General features: G+C 40.8%; 1 protein-coding gene across 1 annotated transcript in view; it reads left to right on the forward strand.

The window, feature by feature from the left end:
• The first annotated feature begins 2,313 nt into the window (after positions 1-2,313).
• The window catches only part of VPS41 (VPS41 subunit of HOPS complex), a 108,507-nt gene continuing 89,326 nt past the window's right edge, over positions 2,314-21,494 (forward strand). The window contains exons 1-2 of the mRNA XM_086614302.1: positions 2,314-2,339; positions 6,138-6,176. Of these exons, the coding sequence (XP_086470428.1) occupies positions 2,319-2,339; positions 6,138-6,176 (60 nt within the window). The 5' untranslated portion in view covers positions 2,314-2,318. The remainder of the gene's footprint in view (positions 2,340-6,137; positions 6,177-21,494) is intronic.

Genomic DNA, 21,494 nt, shown 5'->3' on the forward strand with positions numbered 1-21,494 from the left:
TGCAGGAGGTGCTGAAAGATTTTAAAACCCATTGACGTCATTGCTTCTTGATGGCTTTCAGCACTTTTGGGGGGTGAGTGTGGGAGGGCTGCCCGAATCTCATGCCAACACATCAAATTTTCCTGACACAATAAAAACCTATAATCATGGCAGATTGAATTCATACCTTAAGTCTAAACAAGACAAAAATTAGTTTTGCGCGTTTCTGCCAGAAATAAGTAGCACACTGTAAGTAAATCACATTGTTTACACCACTTACTCTATGTGCAATGAAAACAAGAGCAGCTGTTCCTTGACTGCTCTGTTTGTAACAAATGTGCCTTGTTAGCTGTTATAATAGCAAAGTTTACAAGATCTGCCATCCTTTCCCTTGCACTCTGTTTTTCTTGGCATTTATAAAGTCAGTTATTAATGTTCATTCCAGTTTAAAAAGTGCCACAAAATGTCTCTGTCGAGGAGGAAAAAAAAAAAAAAAAGGAAAACGAACCTTGAAACCCAAAAGCCCTATGTAGTTTGTTTTTTTTCCCTGAAAGTGGGAAAAAATGTATTGGGCAAAGTTTCCTTTCACTAGCTACACACAGTCTTCAAGTACCAGATAAGATACGCATAGCTATGCATTACATATTACAGGACAAATCCTGACTCCACTGACAGCAACGATATTTTTTTTCATTGACTTGAACAGGACTAAGATTTAAGAAGGTCAGAATGAGACCGGAATGAGTTCTCTGGGTAAGTAACACAGCTGTCAGCAAACATCTCTTTACAGTCTGTTATATAAGTTTATTAAGTCTTATCTTGAAATCAGCTAAATTTCTTGCCTGCAAGGTTCTTCTGAGGACCACACTTGTCTGACACATGGGAATCTACTTCTCATTTCCAGCCTAAATGCGCTGAAAATAGCGGATACCTATTTGATCTCACGCCTTTTACTTTAATAGCTCTTTTCCTTCTTCAGCTCTTTTTTATTTGTAGACTGAAGAAGCCAAGCCTTTTTTTTTTTTTCAGTCTTCTCCAGTAGAGCAGACCTTAAATTTCTTTCCTTTTAGTGGTCCTTTGCCCCCCTTCCAGTTTGAATTATCTTTTTTGCAACAAAGGTAACTTGACATTTAGCATTATATCCAGGTGAGGTCACAATATTTCACACAATGGCAGCCAAACTTCTCCTTCTTTGTAGATATCTCTTGGCTTACATGGCCAGGATGGCATTTACACACTCTGCCATGGTACCTTGATAGTCCATAGACACCTGGCAACAGACCAAAAGGAAGTTTGCTTATATTATGTCACTTGCAAATGAAATGTATTAATGATAGTTACAGGTTCTTGTACTGACACAGTTCACTTTGATAGCTCTCTCTCACCCCAGTGTCAGCCTCTCAGTGTGATTTAAAAACACAGCTCTGTCTCCTCTCCATCAAAATTCTGGCTATCAGTTTCTGAAGGTACGGCAAAGATATACATGATTTTCATATCCAAGCTAGTACTTTCTGCAATTAACTTTCGTCATATGGCTTTACGGTCACCTGGCTTCAGCATAGTCTTCTAAGATTTCTCTTTCATTGCCAAAGTTGACCTGCACATTTTTAAACTCTTGGCTTTGATGCCGAGGGTAGGGACTGGGTACATTAACACTCTGGCTCCACCTTAGACTTGGAATAGGCCAACTGGCAAAACCTGAGTGATAGAATATACTGCCTATTGCTTTTTAGCTGCGGTTATATTTTTAACATATAAAGAACGTAATTTGAGTTCAAGCAAGGCGTTCAGGTCTTGTTTCAAAAGATATACGCAGCGGCTCCTAGAACTGTAGAAAGACATTTAGGCTTTCTGAAATGCTTCTCGTGACACTGAAGCACGTGTGGGCCATTTCAACAGTGACAAAATGAGAGCACAGGGAGGGCAGCGGCTGCTGCGCGTCTCATCAGAGCACCCAACGCTCAGGTGGGTGCCAGTAAAGAGGCCTCTCCTCCTTCACCACAGCAGCTGCCTTCCGCCTCCTCATAGCTGGCTGCGCAAAGGTCTCCCTGAGGGAATCAGCGGAATTCAGCTTAAAAAAGCCTCTCGCTCACCGCTAAGGAGGGCAGAAGGAAAACCTGACTGGGACGTGCCGTCCCTGTTGGGCCCAGCCGTGCCTCTGCCCGCGGTGTAGCCTGCGAGGCCGCGCCGCCATACTCGCAGTTGCCCAAAACCCACACGGTTGATAAAAAAAAAAAAAAAGGAAGAAAAAAAAAAAAAGGAAGACACCACGCCCTCCTCCGAAACTACATTTCCCAGGGTGCCGCGCGCTTCCTGCCTCTCACATGACCGCCCGCGCCATGGCGGAAGCAGAGGAGAAGGTAGAGGCCGTGAGGGCGCTGCCCTGTCGGAGCGGGAGCGCGGGGCCGGGGCGGCCCGTGGGACCAGAGGGGCGAAGGGACGGCGCGTGTGGAGGGGGGAGAGGGCGTCAGGCAGCTCTGCGCGGCGGGCGAGGGCCGGGAGGCTCGCTGCGCCGGCGCGGAGGGGAAGAGATGGAGGCGGCGGTGCGAGGCCTCCTTCCCTGCGCCGCGGTACGCGGGCAGGGACGCCCGAGGCTGCCGTTCGGGTTTTGTCCAAAAATCCTGACAGAGTGCCAGGGGAGGCGGCGCGAGTCGTGAAGGGCTTTGGTTTTTCGCTAACACCCGATGCGGGAACCGGGGAGCCGGGCGGGGGGGAGGGTTTGGCAATGCGGCCGGCAGCGCTGTGGAGCCGAGATGGAAGAGCCGGGGGCTCCGTGGGAAATGGCTGAGGAGCTGTCGGTTACCCAGAAGACGTGAGCAAGGTCGTCTCAGCAGGGGAGGTGTCTCCGGAGGCACGGCTGGAAGGGTTTGGTGCTCACGACCCGAGGTGCTCCAAAGTGGGTGTCCTAAGACTCCCCTTGGCTGGACTGCTCCTTCCCGAGGAAAAAAAAAAAAACAAACAAAAACAAACTAAAATAAAAGCAAGAAGTGAATTTCTCAGTCCTTTCAGATACCTTCTCAACGTTTGTTTGCTGAGCCAGACCTTTGAGGTGCAGCTGAGCTGTGTGATGTTTGTCTGTCTTGAATGCCTAAAGGTGGGGCAGTGGGAGAATCAGCTCAGGAGAATTGGCTGTAGTTGGAGATGAGCGTCTGGTTTCCACCTTAGCATCTGTTCCCACCTTCCCATCGGTCAGGGGTGTTGTTGGGAGGGGTGGCTTCTTTGGAGGAGGCGTCATCCCCTGGTTTAGTGAGTTTTTAACTGGCAGCATTTGAAAGGCTTCTTGGGATAAAACCAACTCTCATCTTCTCTAATAATATAAGAGAATAAAACTGCCTGTGTTTTGCTCTCTTTGGACTTTGATAGGAAAGTTACCGTATTTGGTTCTCTGTATTTCCTGTGGGGGGCATGCACACCCCTGCTGAAAGGGATAAGTGTGTTGTGTGTGTAGGTGAGTAGCAGTTTCTCAGAAACCCAACTTCCATGATTTTCCCCTCCCAGCAGCTTTAAGTTACGGGCTTGAACATGTAGTGGGCAGCATCTCATGTTTGTAAAGGCAAGGCATGGAAAACCTTGTATCCATCCTATTGGAAAGCCAGTTTAAGACTGCATTGAGAAGTTGTATTGGATCTGCTAAGTGAGAGATTATACTGATGAGAGATCATTTCACATTTCTGTGGCTTCCTCATCCATGTTCCCTTTCTCTGTTCTAAGGCTACTTGAGCAACAGCGTTTCCTGGCTAGCCGAGGAGTGCTGCCGATTTACCCTAGAGTCTGAGACTTACCAGCAACAGCTATTCCTACATGATTTGGGATTCTAGTTGTTTACAAAGCTCTGTTGAGGGATTTTTTTTTTTTCATGGTTGCAAGGCTACTAAAAAGTAGAAGTTGGGGGATAATCCTCTCAGTTCATGCATTTGGAGGGAGGGAGGAGGAACCTAACAAAACCTCAGGGCAGTCGTAGCTACAGTTTGCTCTGCCAGTTTGCCTGTGTGAGTGAGAGAATTCAGGCAAAAAGCTTTTTGTATAGTAGTTGCTAGCAAAGTGAGTTAGTAGGTAAGTGTCAATTCTAAGCCTCTTCAGCTAAGTTCTTGTCAGGGAAAAAAAAATACAGTTTCTGCATTTCTTGTCTAAATCAAGACTCTCTCTGATTTTTTGCATGTTGTTTTCTACAGTAAAACATAAAGGCCATAAAGCATTTGCCTGAATTGATATGCTATTTATCAAGTTTATTAGTTGCAGCTGGAATAGCTTGTAAATACAGTGGGAATACCAGGTTACATGTCCCAAATCAAAACAGATTCTTGTCACTGGCTTTCCCTATGTTTGTGTTCTCCTGAATACCCAAAGCAATTAGAACCATGGGGGAAAGAAATTAAATGTAAGTGATGTAGCTGTATTAGAAATATTCATGTGTACCAGCAAAAATGTCACGTGCTGTAATTGCTTATTTTGTTTGGGAGAACAGATTTTTTTTTTAACCAAATTTTCCTGTTTGCATCAAACTATGTGAATTGTATCAAAATGATAGTGCCAATAGTTTTGATTTATAAAAGGGCTGAGTAGGTAACTCTTGGTATCCAGGAGAGAAAGGCAGTTTTTTGGTTAGGAACCTGGTGATATTTTGCATTGCACTTCCTGTATTGCTCCTGCCTGTCCAATAGGCTGGCAGTGTCACATCACAATATTTTAGTTCTGTCCTCATTTCATTATTAAGTAGAATTTTGGATGCACAAAGATTACGTGTAATGCAGTGATTTCCTGAAAGGTAACTGCATCCTATGAGTAGAGCCCATGAGACTGACAGGCAAACAGTTGTGCTTGCAAAGTCGAGCCTAAGCCTGAAATGATGCCACGACTTTACTCCCGTTTCGTTTTCCCTTGACTCCCATGTTCTTTCCACTTGCAATTTCCTAACTCATGTCATGAATATAGATGGTGCAGGTAACGCTTCTGTGGGATGCGTGTTCCAGAGGGGGACTTGGCTCTAGCAGGTAAAACGGAGGAAACAGATGGCAGTAATGGTGGTAACACCTTGCACCCAGTTTCAAGTGGCAAGTAGAAATGCTGCTTTCTTTCTCCCCCGTTCTCTAGTCTGTTGTGATGGTCACTAAAGGTGAATCTCTACTAATGCAGAGGAGATGTTTACTTTTTTGCCTAGAGGTCACAATCAGTGCGTTTTGTAAACACAGAAGATAAATAAATGTGACACTTGTATTATAAATAAATAAAAATGTCACTTGTTGTCAGTGCATTAAAATTTCTTCCCTTTCCATTTATCTTTAAACTGTTGGTAACTGTCTCTCTTTTTTTTTTTGCCTTCTCTGGTGAAATTCTGTACCTATTTGTCTTACTGTCCAAATAATACTTCATAAGATTTGAAATGCTGCCTTTTCTCTTGCCTGTTCTTTATGTCATATTTTGTTGTTAAAATGCTTCTGTTCACTGTCAGTGTATTAGTTGTAACCTTTTATTGATACTGATAATGATAAATATGTTAAGTAAAACTTCGTTTTGCTGACCTCTTTGAGGAGGCATTGCATCAGCAGATTTTCTCAGTGGACAGGTGAGAGATGAGCCGGCGTTGACTTACAAAATTTTTTTTGTAGGACAGTAAGAATCATTGTCTTGCCCGAGAGAGATGTTTTAAAGGTACAGTTGCTTCAAAGGGAAGAGAAAGCCACGTGGCTTGCATTGACATGGGATGGGAAGCAGCAAGTAATTAAATGCTGTATTAGTATGGAAAATGGTTTGGAATTATTTACGTTTAAAATAAGCCTTTGTTAACAGCTGGATAGTTGAATGCCAAAGTTAGAATGCTGCTCTGCCTTCCAAGTCAAGACATGGGCAGTTGCTTTGCAAAACTGTTTCTGGAAGGAGGGAAACTTTGACAGGGACAAATTCTCAGGTGATGCAATCGGTCTTGCTTTTAGGGTGACAATAGTATCAGTCCCTTGGTGCCACTGAGAGTCAGTGTGGCACTAGGTTGCAAGGGCAAGTTGGGTGTGAATGGAAAGGATGGTAACTCTGAACTTTTGAGTTGCTTCCACTTTGTCTTCTGTCTCTTAATAAAACCTTAAAAAGTACTTTAAAAGGGGAAATGCTGCTTAGTCATGTATGTGCTTAGGTAACTTTCCTTTTGTTCTTTGTGTCATTTTCAGGAAACCAGGTCTAATGAGGAATCAACAGATGAATCTGAGGTAAGCCTCCTTAAAATGCTTCATGCTTGAATCTGTGTCAGTGTGGAGGATAAAATACTACCTCATTGGTTGTTTTTAGAAGATGTGCCAGTATTATGTAGCAAGGAATGTTAAGCTGGGCTTAAATCATTAAAAAGGAGCTGTGATTTGCTATTAGAAGCTTCTTTATATATTAAAATACTACAATCACCCTATTACAGTAAAATGAATTGTGTTGAAAGACAAATTCAAGTGCGTGCACTTCTGACTTGATCAAATGAAAATTTAATTGTCAGTATAATTATATATGCAGTAATACTGTGTTTAAGTAATTGCTGTGTTATTTTAATAACTTCACGGTCTAGAGTTAATCATGTTCTGTAGAGTCTCTGTTCTTCAGATGACAGTTTGTCTCATGTTCTGGAGAGGTCTGCCTAATCTGCTTTAGGTGCTGGAAAAAGTGGTTGGGGGGTGAGGAGAGAAAGGGAGGTACAGAGGGTTCAAGAATTTGTCCCTGAAAAGTCGTGTACTGACTCCAGACTTGCCATCATTGAAGGAACCATAAGAGATCCAGAAAGAGATACTTGACTTTAGTGTGGTCTAGGATGGCTACAGGAATGAAGAAATAAGGGTGGTTGAGCAGCTTTGGTTGTAGCCACCAGCAAGGACAGATGATACAGAGCAGGGTATTACCTTGACAAAGTGTTTGCCCCCATTATGTGTCTAAATCAAACTAGCTTCTAGGCTTCCAAAACTTTAATGGACTTGCTGTTAGGAGGATTTTCTGTTCTTTACCTAGGGACGAATCTTCATGCTTGGAATTTGAGTTTAAGCACTAAGCAGGCGGAAATCCTAATTTCCAAGACTAGCTACTGCAGAGACTGCAGTGGTGGATTTGAAAAAAAACTTTTGGCGGAGAATGGTGGCTAATGTTTCTTGTGGGATAACTTTTTTTCCCCTTTGCCCTTCATGAGTGGCTGTCTGCAGTGGCACCATATGGTGTTCCTGGTGAGAAGCAGGGAGTTCTTTGGCTCTTTGACATTGCTATGTGGAACAGCCACCTGGAGCAGGCTCTTTTGCCCAGTTGAAATGGTTTCATTCTGAATGTTGCTTTGTGATGTGAAGGACACGTAGACAATGACTGGGCAATGACTCAGTATTTAGTACAATAGTAATTCTCTCAAGGGTTGACATTCACAGCATAGTGAACACAAATACTTAACCTGCCCAGGTGTTTTTTTTTCTTTAAAGCCTATTGCAAGTTAGAGCTTGTTTTAGTGGCCTTTTAAATGGCTTTTCAACATTTCAGCCCATAGTAAATAAGTATTTACAGCAGAGTTAATCATAAATGGGTTGCCAGAATGTCAGGCTTTTGTTTGGTTTTACCTTAAGTAAAAGCAGCTTTCAGAAAATTGAAAGTCTTACCAAATCAACAAGACATTTGTTAAAGTTAATGTCTATTTCTAATGTTAAATTCATTTGTGTACAGAAGTGAAAGGGGATTTTCATTTTGAGAATGTAGATGTTGGATCTAAAGAAGAATCCAATTGTTGTTCTAACACCTATGAAAATGCTTTTTGTGAGTTGTCTTTGAATAGTAAGTCCAGTCTGTAGTGTCTTGACACTATGCAGGTAGTTGATGAAATGAGACTTTGAAACCATGTTTAGAAAGTACTTAGAGGAAGTAGTGACAAATTTTCATAATCTTCGTGTTTACATCACTCATTAGACTATTTCTAAGGATTATTCGGGTGGAAGCCAGAAATAGCACCAAGTCTAAATTTTGTCAGTGCTTGCTAATACTATTTGAAGTATAGTCAGAAATAAGATGGAGATGATGGCTTCAGTCAGCTCTTGTGATCATCAAATTGCATGATTTCTTTTGGGTGGCTCATAGTTTGAAAAATCAGGGATGGGTTTTATGGTGGCAGTACTAGAATCTGAGACTCTAATCCTTGCAGCATGTGTCCTGTTTTACTCATTGAAAAATACAATAATTATGGCATGGTCTTTTTGGACATCCTATCATAGCAATAAAGATTTTTGCACATACAGTCTTGCACTTATTTTCAATTTTATGGGAAGAATTTAAATTTATTACTATTAGTTTCAGAGGGCACATGACGTATCCAAGTTACACTACAGAGTTCTTTTCTATTACAGAGGAAGGTGATTTTTTTGAGTAAATGATGTCACTGTCTGAACTGGATGTGTAAAGAAAATATGCATTTGTTTTTTTGTGTTTTTTCACACTCGGTTATCTTAGTATTATGTACCATTATCTTAGTAAAGAATCAAACATAGTGATTCCCTTCCATGCAGCAACTTTTAGTATCATTCCTGTAGTAGAACAGCATTTACTAGGAACTAACTTGCTGCCTGCTTGGTTTGTTTTGAATGACAGGCTCTTGAACCAGTGCTAGGACGCCTATTTGCACGGACTTGGTGGTAGAGCTTTAGAATAGGTCTCAAATGTGGGAGTCCGCAAAAATTGACTGTCTTGAATGCACATTAGCTAAGAGCCCTTCATTGTAAGCTTGGCTCCAACTCTTGCTTCCCAGGAAATTGAGTTCCCAAGGCTGCTTAAGTGTTTAATACTTCTCAGGTGTTTAAATCAGAATGTGTAAAATTCAAGGGTGTTAATTAGCAGAGACGGTGTGTATGTTCAGATGTTAAGCAGACCTTTCAGTGTGGAGACAGTGGTAGTTACTTGTGTCAGCACTTGTAGAGATGTAGTAGATCTTTCCTGGTAACTGTAGTACAACTTATGCTTTTATTTCATATCCTTTTATGATATGGGGTATTGTAAGCTTTTTCTTACTCTGTAGACAGACTGCTCTATATTATACCATGATATGATGAGGAAGCAGTATATCTAACACAGGCTTTAAAATCTCAAGAGAAAAACTACTTGATTTGCTAAGTAACTCTATTGCAGTCTTGAAGCACAAGTATTTTCTTTTTGTATCTTGTGGTTTTGGTTGTTTTGTTTTTTGTGTTGGTTTTTTTTTTTAATTGTACTTGTGAAGTCTGTTTGCTCTGCTTCTCTCAACCCTGTCTAACATCAAATATGTTACATCTGTGGACTGAGCCTGAGCAGGTTTGTTTGGCTGAAAAGTCCTTATATGGTGTGGTTTCATTGGCTTATTTAGTTTTATTTTACAGCACCTGGAGCTACATGTTTGGACTTTGATATTTGATGAGATCTTAAAAATAGACAACAAAGTAGTCTGACCTTTGGCTGTTTGTAAGCTGTGGAAAAAGTCTGTATAAATTATGTACAGCCTGAATCTGAATTTCTGTTTTCAAATTAATTTTCTTTCTTGCAATGCGTTTATTTCTGTAAAATCTTAATTTTCTCAGTTGATCTGTTTTTTTTTGTCAGGCATATACTTGTGTTTTGCCAGCTAATTAGGAAAAGATGATGCTAATAAATGTGTAAGTAAATAGTTAAGCTTTCTTGAGTAGCAGTGCAATTTGGTGGTGAGATTTTGGTGCCTTTAGGTTGATGGCGCTCAGCTTGTAATTTTGTCTTTGCAAGTTTTGCTTTTAAGAAGAGAATGCTGATATATTACCTAATGGATTGTTGGGGAGTGGTTTAAACAAACTTTTATTTGAATTTAAACCAAGTGATCTTCTTTAATTTAAATCAAGGAATAATTAGACCAGGGCAGCTCACAACAGCATGTCTTATGAAATGGGCCCGTGAATCACTTGCGTTCTATCAAGAGAGGAGCTGGTTTTGTATCTCTTAATTCAAAAGAAAGTTTGTTAGAGAGCCAACTTGAGCTGTCTTGAACCTCCACGCTGCTCTGCACTGTTCTGCCTAAAGAACAGTGTTTACTTACAGTGTGTTGTAGGTGCGCAGTATGGCAGTCACCATTCATGATGTTACACCATGAAATCTTGTGAGGTCAGGTGATGTTGCTTTTGTTTTCACTGTATGTAGTGCACAAAATGTTTCCCTTGAGACTTAATTTGTGCTGATAAAAGCATATATTGCATCCTGCAAAAATCACTGGTTTGTGTAAATTAGTTAACAGTTATTTCAGATAAAGTGAATGTAGCAGGAAAATGTTTGGAACCATGCCTCGGGGTTCCAGGACCTACAGCCTGTGTCAGCCTCAGGCTTCATATACGGGTTAATTATGTTCAGACTTCATGTGCAGGTTAATTGTGCTCTGCCTCTTTCTTGTTCGAGTGTCTCTCCACCCCATCTCGGTGTAAAATGGAGCAATAGTTTCCTACCTCTGAGAAGTAAAGAGAGGGTTTCAGACTCTATTTGTGAGTGTGAGGTACTGATAAAATTAAAGTCATGATGTATCAAAACCCAGAGCTTTGCTGCTTCGTGAGGGGATCAAAGCTAAGTTACCGTCCTGGAATTTGGTTAGTTATTTGTTCAAGTTTTCTGCTCCTTTTGAATTTACTGCTGGGGCTATGAGTGTGTTGCTCTGGTCCAGTACCGATCTTCTTGACAGGGAGCACCTTTTCAAGAACAAGTGTCACTGGAATCATAAATTAGTGCTATGTCCCATGAAATGATCTGTGATTATGTAAGGAGTTTCACTGATTTTTATATTGTTTTGTAGATGCTGCACTGCAGGGTTAGCTTTTTGTTTGGCCTGTTAAAAGGATATCACAAAAATAAAAAGGGCTGGTGGGTGCAGATGTTAATTTTCTGCAAAAGTTAATTTGTAACAGTTATTAAAAATAATTATATATTTTTTTAAAAAGTTGCATTATTATATGCATTGCTGTTTTTTTTACTAGGTATTTGTGTGTTAGTCATCAGTGTTGCATATGTTTGCATTCTAGCATTTCCATTTTTGTATCTCCTGGTGTTAATTTTTTTTGGCCTGTTTTTGAGCTTTGATCGCTGGTACCCTGTGAAAGGGATATGTTTGTTCGTGTAGTTTATTCTTTTAGTTATTTCAATACTATATTAATACATTCTATGGGAGTTTGTAGAGAGAAAAGCGTTGTAGGAATTCTTGGTTAATCCAGTGCTCAAACAATTTATGGTTGTTTAGAAATAACCCTCACTGATACACTTTTACCGCCGAAATTGGTAGTGGCTTTGTTCTTTAAGGTTTTGAAAACTGATCAGAGCAAGAACACAGTTAGGAAACATGTAAGCCTTAAAAAGAGGCAACTAAAATGGCCTTGATGTTTTCTCTTCCTTTTCAGTGCGCTTCAGATCTAAGTCTTGTAGGTTGGGTCTGGATTAAGTCAAAGCAATTAAATCACTTCAAGTAAATAAAGCATCTGGTAAGAAGGGCTCCTTGTCGTACTCTGTTTCCATCAAAATGTTCTCTTAACGTGGAGTGTGGAGCATTGGGCTGCCTGGCAGAGGTGAGCTCTTCTGTGGCTTGTAGCTTCTGAAGGGGCATCACCCTTGCAACACAAAACAGATGGTTGAAAAGTAGATGGCTACTGTACCTCCATCCAACTTGCCTTTTTTTGTCTTCTGTGTGACCTTTGGCAAAGTACTTGCTTTCATCATGCCTCTTTTCCTTATTATTGAATAGCTCTGCACTAGGTTGCCATTTTTCTCTTCCAGTTGTTTTAAGAATATAAAATGGGAGAAAAATGCTCAAAAAAAGCATATTCTATTTCACGTACCTGAGCAATCTGAAGAGATTACTTTTCCCTGCATGGCGTTGGGTGAAATTGGCCTTGTAAATGGGGAGAATGGAAGGAAAAGATATATAAATTTCAAATAGAAAATGCTGCTCCTTATTAATGAGAAAATGTGTCATGCAAATAATTTATCAATTTGAGTCAGTAGGATGAGCATAGTAAATTATTTATTGAAGTTTAAATGGAATCTTTTCATACATTAATTTGAAAAACAAGTTTGCAGTGACTAGTAACTAACATTATAATATACATCGTTAGAGGATTGACTTGCAGGAAAAATGGATTATTGCTATATTCTTTTAATACCTTTTAGTTTTGAGTGAAAATTAGATACTTCATTTAATGAGCTATTAATATTAACCAGAAGTGCCTGTTCTATCTGTCTGTTGTGGAATACATAAAAAGTAAAAATGCTGCTCTGTGTGCTACTTAAATTAAATGCAATTGCCAAGCTGGTGTGTTAAGAGTATGCAGATGTGGCTTTTCCAAAACACCAAATGTATTCATCTGGTTGGAATAACACTCTGGGCTGGAAAAAGCAAAGTAGAATCATAGAATCATAGAATGGTTAGGGCTGGAAGGGACCTTCAAAGATCATCTAGTCCAACCCCCCTGCAAGGAACAGGGATATCTCCAACTAGATCAGGTTGCTCAGGGCCTCGTCCAACCTGGCCTTGAACGTCTCCAGGGATGGAGCATCCACCACCTCTCTGGGCAACCTGTTCCAGTGTTCTACAACTCTCATGGTAAAAAATTTTTTCCTAATATCCAATCTGAATCTACCTCCCTCTATTTTAAAACCATTACCCCTTGTCCTATCACAACAGGCCCTCCTGAACAGCCTCTCCCCATCTTTCCTGTAGGCCCCCTTGAGGTACTGGAAGACCGCTATAAGATCACCCCGGAGCCTCCTCTTCTCCAGGCTGAACAGCCCCAACTCTTTCAGCCTGTCCTCATAGGAAAGGTGCTCCAGCCCTCTTATCTTTGTGGCCCTCCTCTGGACCCTCTCCAACTGGTCCATGTCCTTCTTATGTTGGGGGCTCCAGAACTGGACGCAGTACTCCAGGTAAGGTCTCATGAGGGCAGAGTAGAGGGGAAGAATCACCTCTCTCGACCTACTGGCCACGCTCCTCTTGATGCAGCCCAGGACGCGGTTGGCCTTCTGGGCTGCAAGAGCACATTGCCGGCTCATATTGAGCTTCTCGTCCACCAGTACTCCCAAGTCCTTCTCCTCAAGGCTGCTCTCGATCCATTCTCCGCCCAGTCTGTATTTGTGCCTGGTGAGGCACAAATAGTAGTGAGGAAATTCATCTAGCTCTTCGACTGTGGGGAGTGGGTGAACTTTAAAAACTACCGTTCCCAAAACTGCACCGTAGGTTTTTCATGTGCAGTACATCACGAGGTGGCAACTGGGCTGCTTGAGTGGTGTTCACAGGAGAAACAAATGTTTACCCAAGTTCCTGACTCAGCGAAAGGAAAATAGAAGTAGAAATGTGTTGTTTCGTTGAGATTTTGAGCTGTGTTTGGATTTTCCGTTGTTGGAATTGGATTTGGCTGTGGAAGATGAAGCAGCCTGTCTTGTGCTGCCTCTGTATGGTGCACTTGATGTGGATGGACTGATCCTGTGCTTTTGGACGCTGAAGTGGATTTGAAAGTTTTTGGGTGTTCTTGGCCATGCACAAAACTACGGGTAAAATAAAACAAAATGATGGGAGTTGAAGTGAAACCAAATTGCACTATATGGACTTTTTACTACTTTTTTTGGTTTTGACATGCCATTTATGATGATTGCTCATGTGCAGTATGTCATCTGTGTGTTACTTCTGCTTCACAACTTGGCTGGTGCCCAGCTGCTTCAAACCTGTAAGAGTGAATCTTCAATTGGTGTTCTGCAAATACAGTGTGACATCCTGTATACGACAACAGTTTTGCAAAGAAATAAAATGCTCTCTGCTTTGCCTTTCATCTGTGTGTCATTTCATACTGTGAATGCAGCCCATTTTGATACATATTCACAGGCAGCCATATAATCTTAATTCCTTGCTCCTGGTGTATATCTGCATTTTCCCAAAGAGGTCAAGGTATTAAATAAATCCCTGCAGAAAATGCATAGGGAGAACAGAAAACCGCTGTGTGAAATTTTACTGTCCTAATCCATGTTTGCCAATTTTACAGCCAGATACTGAGTAAGTGTTGGTGATTTGCCGTATGAGGAATCATAAAGGAACTGAATGGAAGGTTATTCACTTCGCTTCCTTCACGGAGCTAACGTTGCTGTATTTTCACCATAGAATTAGGGTAAAATTTTTTTTAGCAGTGTAAGTCACAAATGTGTTTTTATGATTTAGGAATTTCAGTCTTCATGCGTTTTGTTGTCTTGTGTGGCAATAGTTTCAGAATAGGAACTAATTCTTGTACAGGTTGGAAACTTGAATAGGTTTTCCATATTTATTCCAGATGATTAACATTTATTTCCAACTTTTCAATTCTCACAAAACCTGTGTTTATATAAGGTTCAAAATACAGCAGTGCTGTATTTTTGTGCTGTGCCACAACTCTTCTACAAAACTTGACTAAATAATCAGATCTCGTACAAAGGCCATGATACGTCCTTCATGCCTGCCTTGGTAACGTGCATTTTTGTTGAAGTTAATACCCAGGTTGTCCCTTGAGGTCAGTAATTGTATGATATAGGAAACTATTTGGAAAGTCTTGTTTTTTTTTTTCCTAATTTTGGCTAAGCAGGCCAATAAACAAGACCATGGATGTTTCTAGCTTTCGTTTGCTATTGCTCTGCCTGCTTTTGAACCAGTGACTTCAAGATGAGATGCTCTTTGATCTGCTCATTGTTAAACTAATTTTTTTTCTACTTTGTTAAAATTTACTTGTAAGGAACAAACTTTTTAAAATGAAAGTAATGGAAGAAAAGAGGTTTATGTTCTCTCAGTAAATTTTAGTCTCCAGATTGTCTGGTGAAGTACTCAATATTTAAATTCAGCACAGGAAATAAAACAGTTTATATTCCAATTGGTGCACTAACTAGCAAACTAAGCTTCGGAAGGTTAAAAGCCTTAGTCAGTTTTTCTTGGCATCCCTTTAGTGCTAGAGATAGGATTGCATTGAGAGAAATTGAGTCAGGATTCTCATCCTGCAAACAGCATAGATAGTCCCTTTATCATTGAGACAGGAACACAAGTCTGGGAGCTGTATCCTAGGGGTGGAGAATCAGTAATGATGAAGCTGCACTTCGCAATAGTTACGTATTCTTCTGCTATAATTCTCCTTGTTTGCTCTGTGTCACTTGTTTATTCAGCACAAGTGGATGTAGCAGCCAAAGCTGCAGAGGACAGAGCTCGCTCTTCTGGTTTGCGTTTGGGTCTGGCGTTACTTTTCAAAGAAGGCAGGGTAAGACCTAGGACTGGGCAGCAGGGAAGAAGGTGTGGTGCTTGCATCATTTCAGAGCACAGGAATCCTCTTAAAAAGCAAATATGGCCAGATATGCTTTAACTTCTTTAATACATGACTTTGAGGTGTTATCCTATTAAGGACTGAATGGGCTCTTAAATTGCACTTTATGTGTTTCTGGATTATAGAGAGTAACAATCCACTACTGTCTTTGCAACAATGAAAAGATAAATTTTGGCAGATCTCCAATTGTGAATTTCTAGCTATTTTTATAAGAAAGACTGATTGTGTAAATTATTTATCAAATAGTAGAAGTTGGGGTTCCTGTTGTTGTGAGAAGAAACCTGAGTTTGGGCTAGGAGTTTTTGTGACTCCTGTGTTAGAATGGTGTGCAGTAGGTTGCCCTGTGGGCAGATGCCTTCGAATATGGCAGCATTGCCGGCTATCTGAAGAAGTCAGGTGTTACAAGGGAAGAAATTTGAGTAAGTAACTGCAACTTTTATGAAGATAGCAATATGTCCTCTTTGCCCCCCTCATAACTTGCATCTTTTGACCAATTTACTTCTAAAACTTTCCAAAGGCAAGCCTTCCTCCTCCTACCGTTTCTGACCAGAAGTGGTCACCATCTTCAAGTAAGGTGAGCTTTCCAAATGGTGCTGAGGAAGAGTAAGATGCTGCTAGCATGCGTGCTCAGTGCTGCACGTGTGAACAGCAGGACACGTTACTCTAAGTTGCTGTAAGGAAACAAAAAGCATGTTAGCGTTTGGTGTAGAGGGAAGTGGACAAAAGTCCAAAATTTTTCTTGGATCCCTTCTTATGTCAAAACAATATGCCAATTCCAATACAACATATAGGATTCAAAGCTTTTACATCTCATCTTTAAAGTGCAAGCGATAATCTGATGCCTGCAATGATAAGATTTATGGAGACCGAGTGTTTTGTGACTGTTAAATGGGAATATAACAAGGAAGAGAGGGAGAAGCCTACTTACCCCATCACAAGTATAATCAAGGTGTTAAAATTATCATACTTAAAATGGTGAGCATGATAAGCTGTTTAGTGGATAAAGAGTAGGAGTTTTTCTTCCTTTTCATGTTCTCAAAAAACAAACCAAAAAAACTCTTCAGTGTTATTACCAAATAATACAGGGACTTTAAAATATGATCTGGGATGGAAGTTGAAGGGGTCTTCAAACTGTGTTGCGACGTTATGTTGATACTACTTAAATTCATCAACAGTCATTAGCAATTTGTAACTGCTTGCTTTTTCATATTTTCTAGAACCGCTTTAAGAATATTAATCCTCCTGCCTGTGTTGTCATGTGTTACTCCCGTGTGCTGTTTTTCACTTGTAGGAGATTTTTTGCTTCATTTTTTAATTCACTAGTCATAGTTCCATGTATTGCACATGGGCAGTGTGTTCACTTATATATGTGAGCTCTGAATTAGCAAATTAAAATTGCTTTTTCCTTCCGTGTAGTTGGAGAGTATCTATGCCATTAAGGCATGGAAAGACAACACGAAAATACAGGACAGGAATTGTCTGCATTTCCAAATCCTCGTGGTCAGCTTTGATCCCTGTTGCCCTGAAAGTCTGAGTTGGCGTGGATGTGCTGCTGGGATGGGTGCTGTGCTCTGCTTTTCCTTAGATCCAAACTTAGTGTAGTTGCTCAGCTTTTTGTTCTGGATTTTGGTGTCTTGCTTACAGCTGTTCATGCCAGGCTGTAAGCAGTTGTTAAAAACTTGGTATAGCAAAGCTGTTCTGCCACGAGGTTTGCCTGGCTGGAAGCGCGCTTCCAACTGAGGATGTGGTGGCTTTGAAGAGTAAAAAAATGGGGGTCCAAATGGGCACCCTGGAAGGTGTCAAAGTTGGGATGGGAGGGTTTGGGGAGTTAGATATCAGCAAAAGTCCATCTGAGGGTTGCCAAGGGACAAAGCAGAGCAGGTTTGGAAGGAGGGAGGCTAGGAGAGGACTAGGTTATGTTTCCTCTTGCTCATGAGGGTTCAGGACTCGACAGTCTTAGAAGTGGAGATTGTTTCAGGGCAAGCCAGCACCCTTAGCCTGTTGGCTTTGAATAGTTGGATTATAGGTGGGATTGACTGATGCGTTGAAGGCAGTCTGCCCACTTCAGCCTCCCTCTGATGTATCATTGTGGTGAGCAGAGTCACTTGTTTGCTTTTCTGTTGACATCCCAAAATCCCGAGTAGTGCACTCAGCAGACCCATCTCGGCAGAGCTGCGGTGAAGCATTGCTGTGCCTGCATCTTGCCTTGTCCTCCAGACCAGGCTGAAGAAGCTGCTTGCTGTCCTAGCTGAGCAAGAGTGTCTGGACTGAAGCGTTATTGCCAGGTTAGACAGACTATACAGTTGGTCAGGCCTAACTGCTGCCTGTAGATCCAAAAATGGCGTGAAATCTCAGTGGTTTAGCATACAGCTGTTAGAAAAACAGAAAAATAGATAGTAAATAAAAATATCTTAGTAAATATCTTTGTGTGAAATATGGTAAAGCAGGAAGTGAGAAATGATGCGCATGGATATTCCTGGGGTGGTACTGGGAATCCGGAGACTTGCGTCTGGTTATCTGGATTACCAGATTATCTGGGCTGCGTTTAGCCTACATACAGTTTGGGTAGAGAGAACTAAAGATGACGGATGAATGGAATAGTGAACCTGCTTGTCTGAGGGACTCAGTCTTAGTTGAGCATTGTTTTTGAAGAGTTTAGGGAGTGGGGTTTAGCAAACCTGAAGTTGGGTTCATTTATAACTCAGTGCTTCAGTATCTCTTGACCCTGAATGAAGGGAGATAGGTCCCGACAAAGGTCTGGGATCTGAACTGGAGGTGATAAAGACTGAAAATAATGGTAATTTCTTTACCAGGCCAAAGGAGGCATCATGACCCATGCGGTAGAATTCCAAGGTGTGGTAGTGAGGTGAAGGTTAGATAAAAAACTTGATCTGTATATTTTGAAGGGTTGTACTTGCTTCCTCCTGGAAGTCTTGTAACAGTTATCCTAAAGTTTGTAAGGTGTTTATTGGGCCCCCTTGTCCAACCTGAGATTTGCACAGCCTCTCTGGTGCAGTCCTGCCCTCCCAGGCAATGCTGGTGATGGGGAGGGTTTGTGGATGGCCTGGGCGTCGGAGTGGTGTAAATCTCTGCTACTGATGCATCTTTCATGGCAGTGTGGTTAGAAGTCACCCGTTCCGCTTCTCAGCGGGATACCAGCCGCTCAGATAAGTGCTCATTCCTCCCATGTCAATTAGGGGATTGGTAAAGATCCTTCCCAGCTCACTGTCCCACAGGTCCTCAACACCAAAAAACTGAGACAACTGATGCGACCCTGTGATTAAGACATCATTTCCATAAAAAAAATAACATTTGGAGATAGTAATGCTTTGGATCAAATCAAGATGTCAGGACCAAAAAGGTAATAGAAGATCTTGGCTACTGTGTTCTGCTGGGTACGTTGCTGCACTTTGTGCTTCTGTTTATATGGAAGAGAAATAAGTAATTCTCCCTGGAGACTGCATTCTGGGGCTTGAGGTCTTTTTGTGGTCTTTGTTTTGTTTTTGGTGGGTTTTTTGTGTGTGTTGTGGTTTTTTTTAATATTAGTCGTTGAATTTCTGTAATAAGTGAAGCTGTCCCCAGCAGGGCACTAAGGATGTGTTTATTCATTTTTGCATAGCTGAGGATGTTTTGTGAGCCTTTATTTTAGCTCAAAAATAAATGGACTTGGCTTCTTTGGTTCTACTGGAGATTTTCACATAGATTGTAAACTGATAATTCTGGAGCTCTAACTAGTTTATTTTTTTCTTCTGCACGATAGTGATGACTTTAAATACATAGAAGTGCAGATTTCTTCGGAGGTTCTACATGGCTTTCCAAAGATCTGACCTGCATTAAATGTCAAGAAAAGTTATTCTCACAAATTTCTAAGTAGCCTCTTCTCACTTTTTAGCAGTGATGTTGGGTTTGCACTTTGGCAGCAGAGCGGAGCTTTTTTCGTGAGATTTTTTTTGAATGTGTCCTGAACATGAACTTTTCAGATCCAGAGGCAGAGCACTTCTAGTGGGCTTTAAGATGGGAGGAAATGAGCTAATTTAACATCTTTGTTATAGTCTTCGAAGTTGACATGAACTTGAAAGAAAGCATAAAAAGTGGAAATGACCTGTGGGTGTTTTGTTTGATTTTTTTTTGTGTTTTTTTTTCCCCCCCAAGACATGGCGTTTTTAGGAAGGTCTGTGGCACTGGGGCCTTGTTGCAGCAAGGTGTGAGTGTAGCTCCTTTGAAATTGCTGGAGTGATGGACCTGGGGTATCTTGGTGTTTGAGTTTAAATGCTTTGCAGAGTCCAAACTGGCAGGCATAAACAAGGCTGGAATGGCCACCTATAGTAACTGGAATTCTAGCTGGGACTGGACAGAAGATGTGCAGCAAAGAGGAAGGGCACTTGCCTTATAATGTATGCACCGTTTATTTCCATAAAGGCTTTGGCAAACTTGGAGGGCAAATCGTGCGCGAAGGATGACACTTTGGTGTCAGTGCCCGTAACGTAATTAGAGTATCCACAATCAGTAGAGCATGTAGTTCATGTGACAGACTGTCCTGTGGGCAGATCCTCTGCTGCAGGAGCAAATGTGGGCTAATGGAATAACTCCAGGAACTGCCCACAGGTTCCTTCTGGAAAATTTCTTCATGAGGACTGATTTCTGATTATTTTTTTTTCTTCTGACGATTCCACCGCAGTTGTTCCTGTAGGCAAAGCTGGGAAAGACGAGGCAGAATATCTGAAGAAGCTTGTGAACCTGCTTTCGTAAAGGCAGATGAGCATCCCTCGCAATGGCACTAGCCTTTTGAGAGCTTATTGCACGTTTGCAGCTCTTCTGGGTTTTGTAAATCTGCTTCAGAAGAGTTGGTAGTGAGTTGCAGACCTGCTAGGTGTTAGGTGTGGGAAGAGGAGTTTGAGTTGAGGAGTTGAGCAGTGACAAAGAAGAGCTCTTAGTACAAAAGAATTTGTGTTAGCCTTACTAGTTAATTTAGAATAATTCATTCAATTGGAAATGTGCTTTCAGTGGGAAATGTTTGTGGATACCTGTTCTTTACAAGTTCTTTACAGCATATTTTTAGCAATTTGGCTGCTAGCTTCAGCAGTAAAAGGCAGGTAGAAAACTAAATGGAATGAGTTTCAAATTACATTCCTGTGGTTGAAAAATGGTCATTGTTTATTTTACACCACTGCAAAGGTAGCTTCCTCCTGCCAGCTCTGTGTGTCTGCTTGCCTTTCAGAGTTTAAGGCTGCACGTTTTGTGCAGTATATATTTTGTTCTCGTAATACATTTGTCAAGAATTTCAAAACTCAGTGTTGTTGGACTTGTTTTGTTTGAGTTTTTTTAGGCAGATAATACGTAAGAAGTATTAAGTGGTGGTACAAGTAGCAGTGCTATAAAATTTATTTTCAAATGTTTAGTATTTTCTAGGATGGTTTAAAGGACTTCTCTTTTAATTAAAAGTGCCACACAGTAAAAATCCATGTTAGTTGAGAATTTGATTATTTTTTTTTTTCTTATTCACCCCCTGCCCCCCCAAAAAAGGAAAGCTGTGAGTTTTCTTGTATGGGGTAAATGTCACACTGTTTATATCTTAGCTTTACTGCAAGTCAGGACTTGTACTATTCCTCTAGGTTGTCATAGAAACGCAGCTAACTGTCATCTCAACTCAGGCTGCTGATGGTTTTATTTGTAGGTTTTCAGGATTATTAAAATTTAACAAAAATTATTGATTTGTTTTTTATTAACACTGGCTTGTGTTTACTTTAGAAGTTCAGACGGCATCAAAGCTTTACCTGATAGAAAAATACCTCTGAAGTGATTAAACTCGGATACTCGGAATAAGAGATGATCAAATGCATTTAATATATGAGGTAGAGTCTGAAGCAGTAGAGGAATCTTGTGTTTTTGCAAATCACCTTTTTCATTTCATTTTGTTTACAGCAAGGTTGTCCCCCTCCATTTCAATTCACCTTTTAGCTTGACTTTTACTTAACATAAGATACCTGTCAAGAAAGCGTGAAATGAGCACGTCATCGTGCCCAATATTTCAAGTTTTCATTTTATTTACTTTTTTTGAAGCCTGGCAGAATGCTTCGGTGCACTGACTTTTGAAAGTATATATTTTTTGTATATGCCTGAGCAGGAAAAATTACTTAGTTTTCACTCATAAATAAGACAGGCAAAACTTATTTACAGTAACTTTATCTAATGGTCCATGGATGAATGCTTTTATGCAAACTGCTCAAGAGA

Source organism: Tauraco erythrolophus, chromosome 7 (assembly GCF_009769465.1).
Source record: "Tauraco erythrolophus isolate bTauEry1 chromosome 7, bTauEry1.pri, whole genome shotgun sequence".
Classification (NCBI taxonomy): Eukaryota; Metazoa; Chordata; class Aves; order Musophagiformes; family Musophagidae; genus Tauraco; species Tauraco erythrolophus.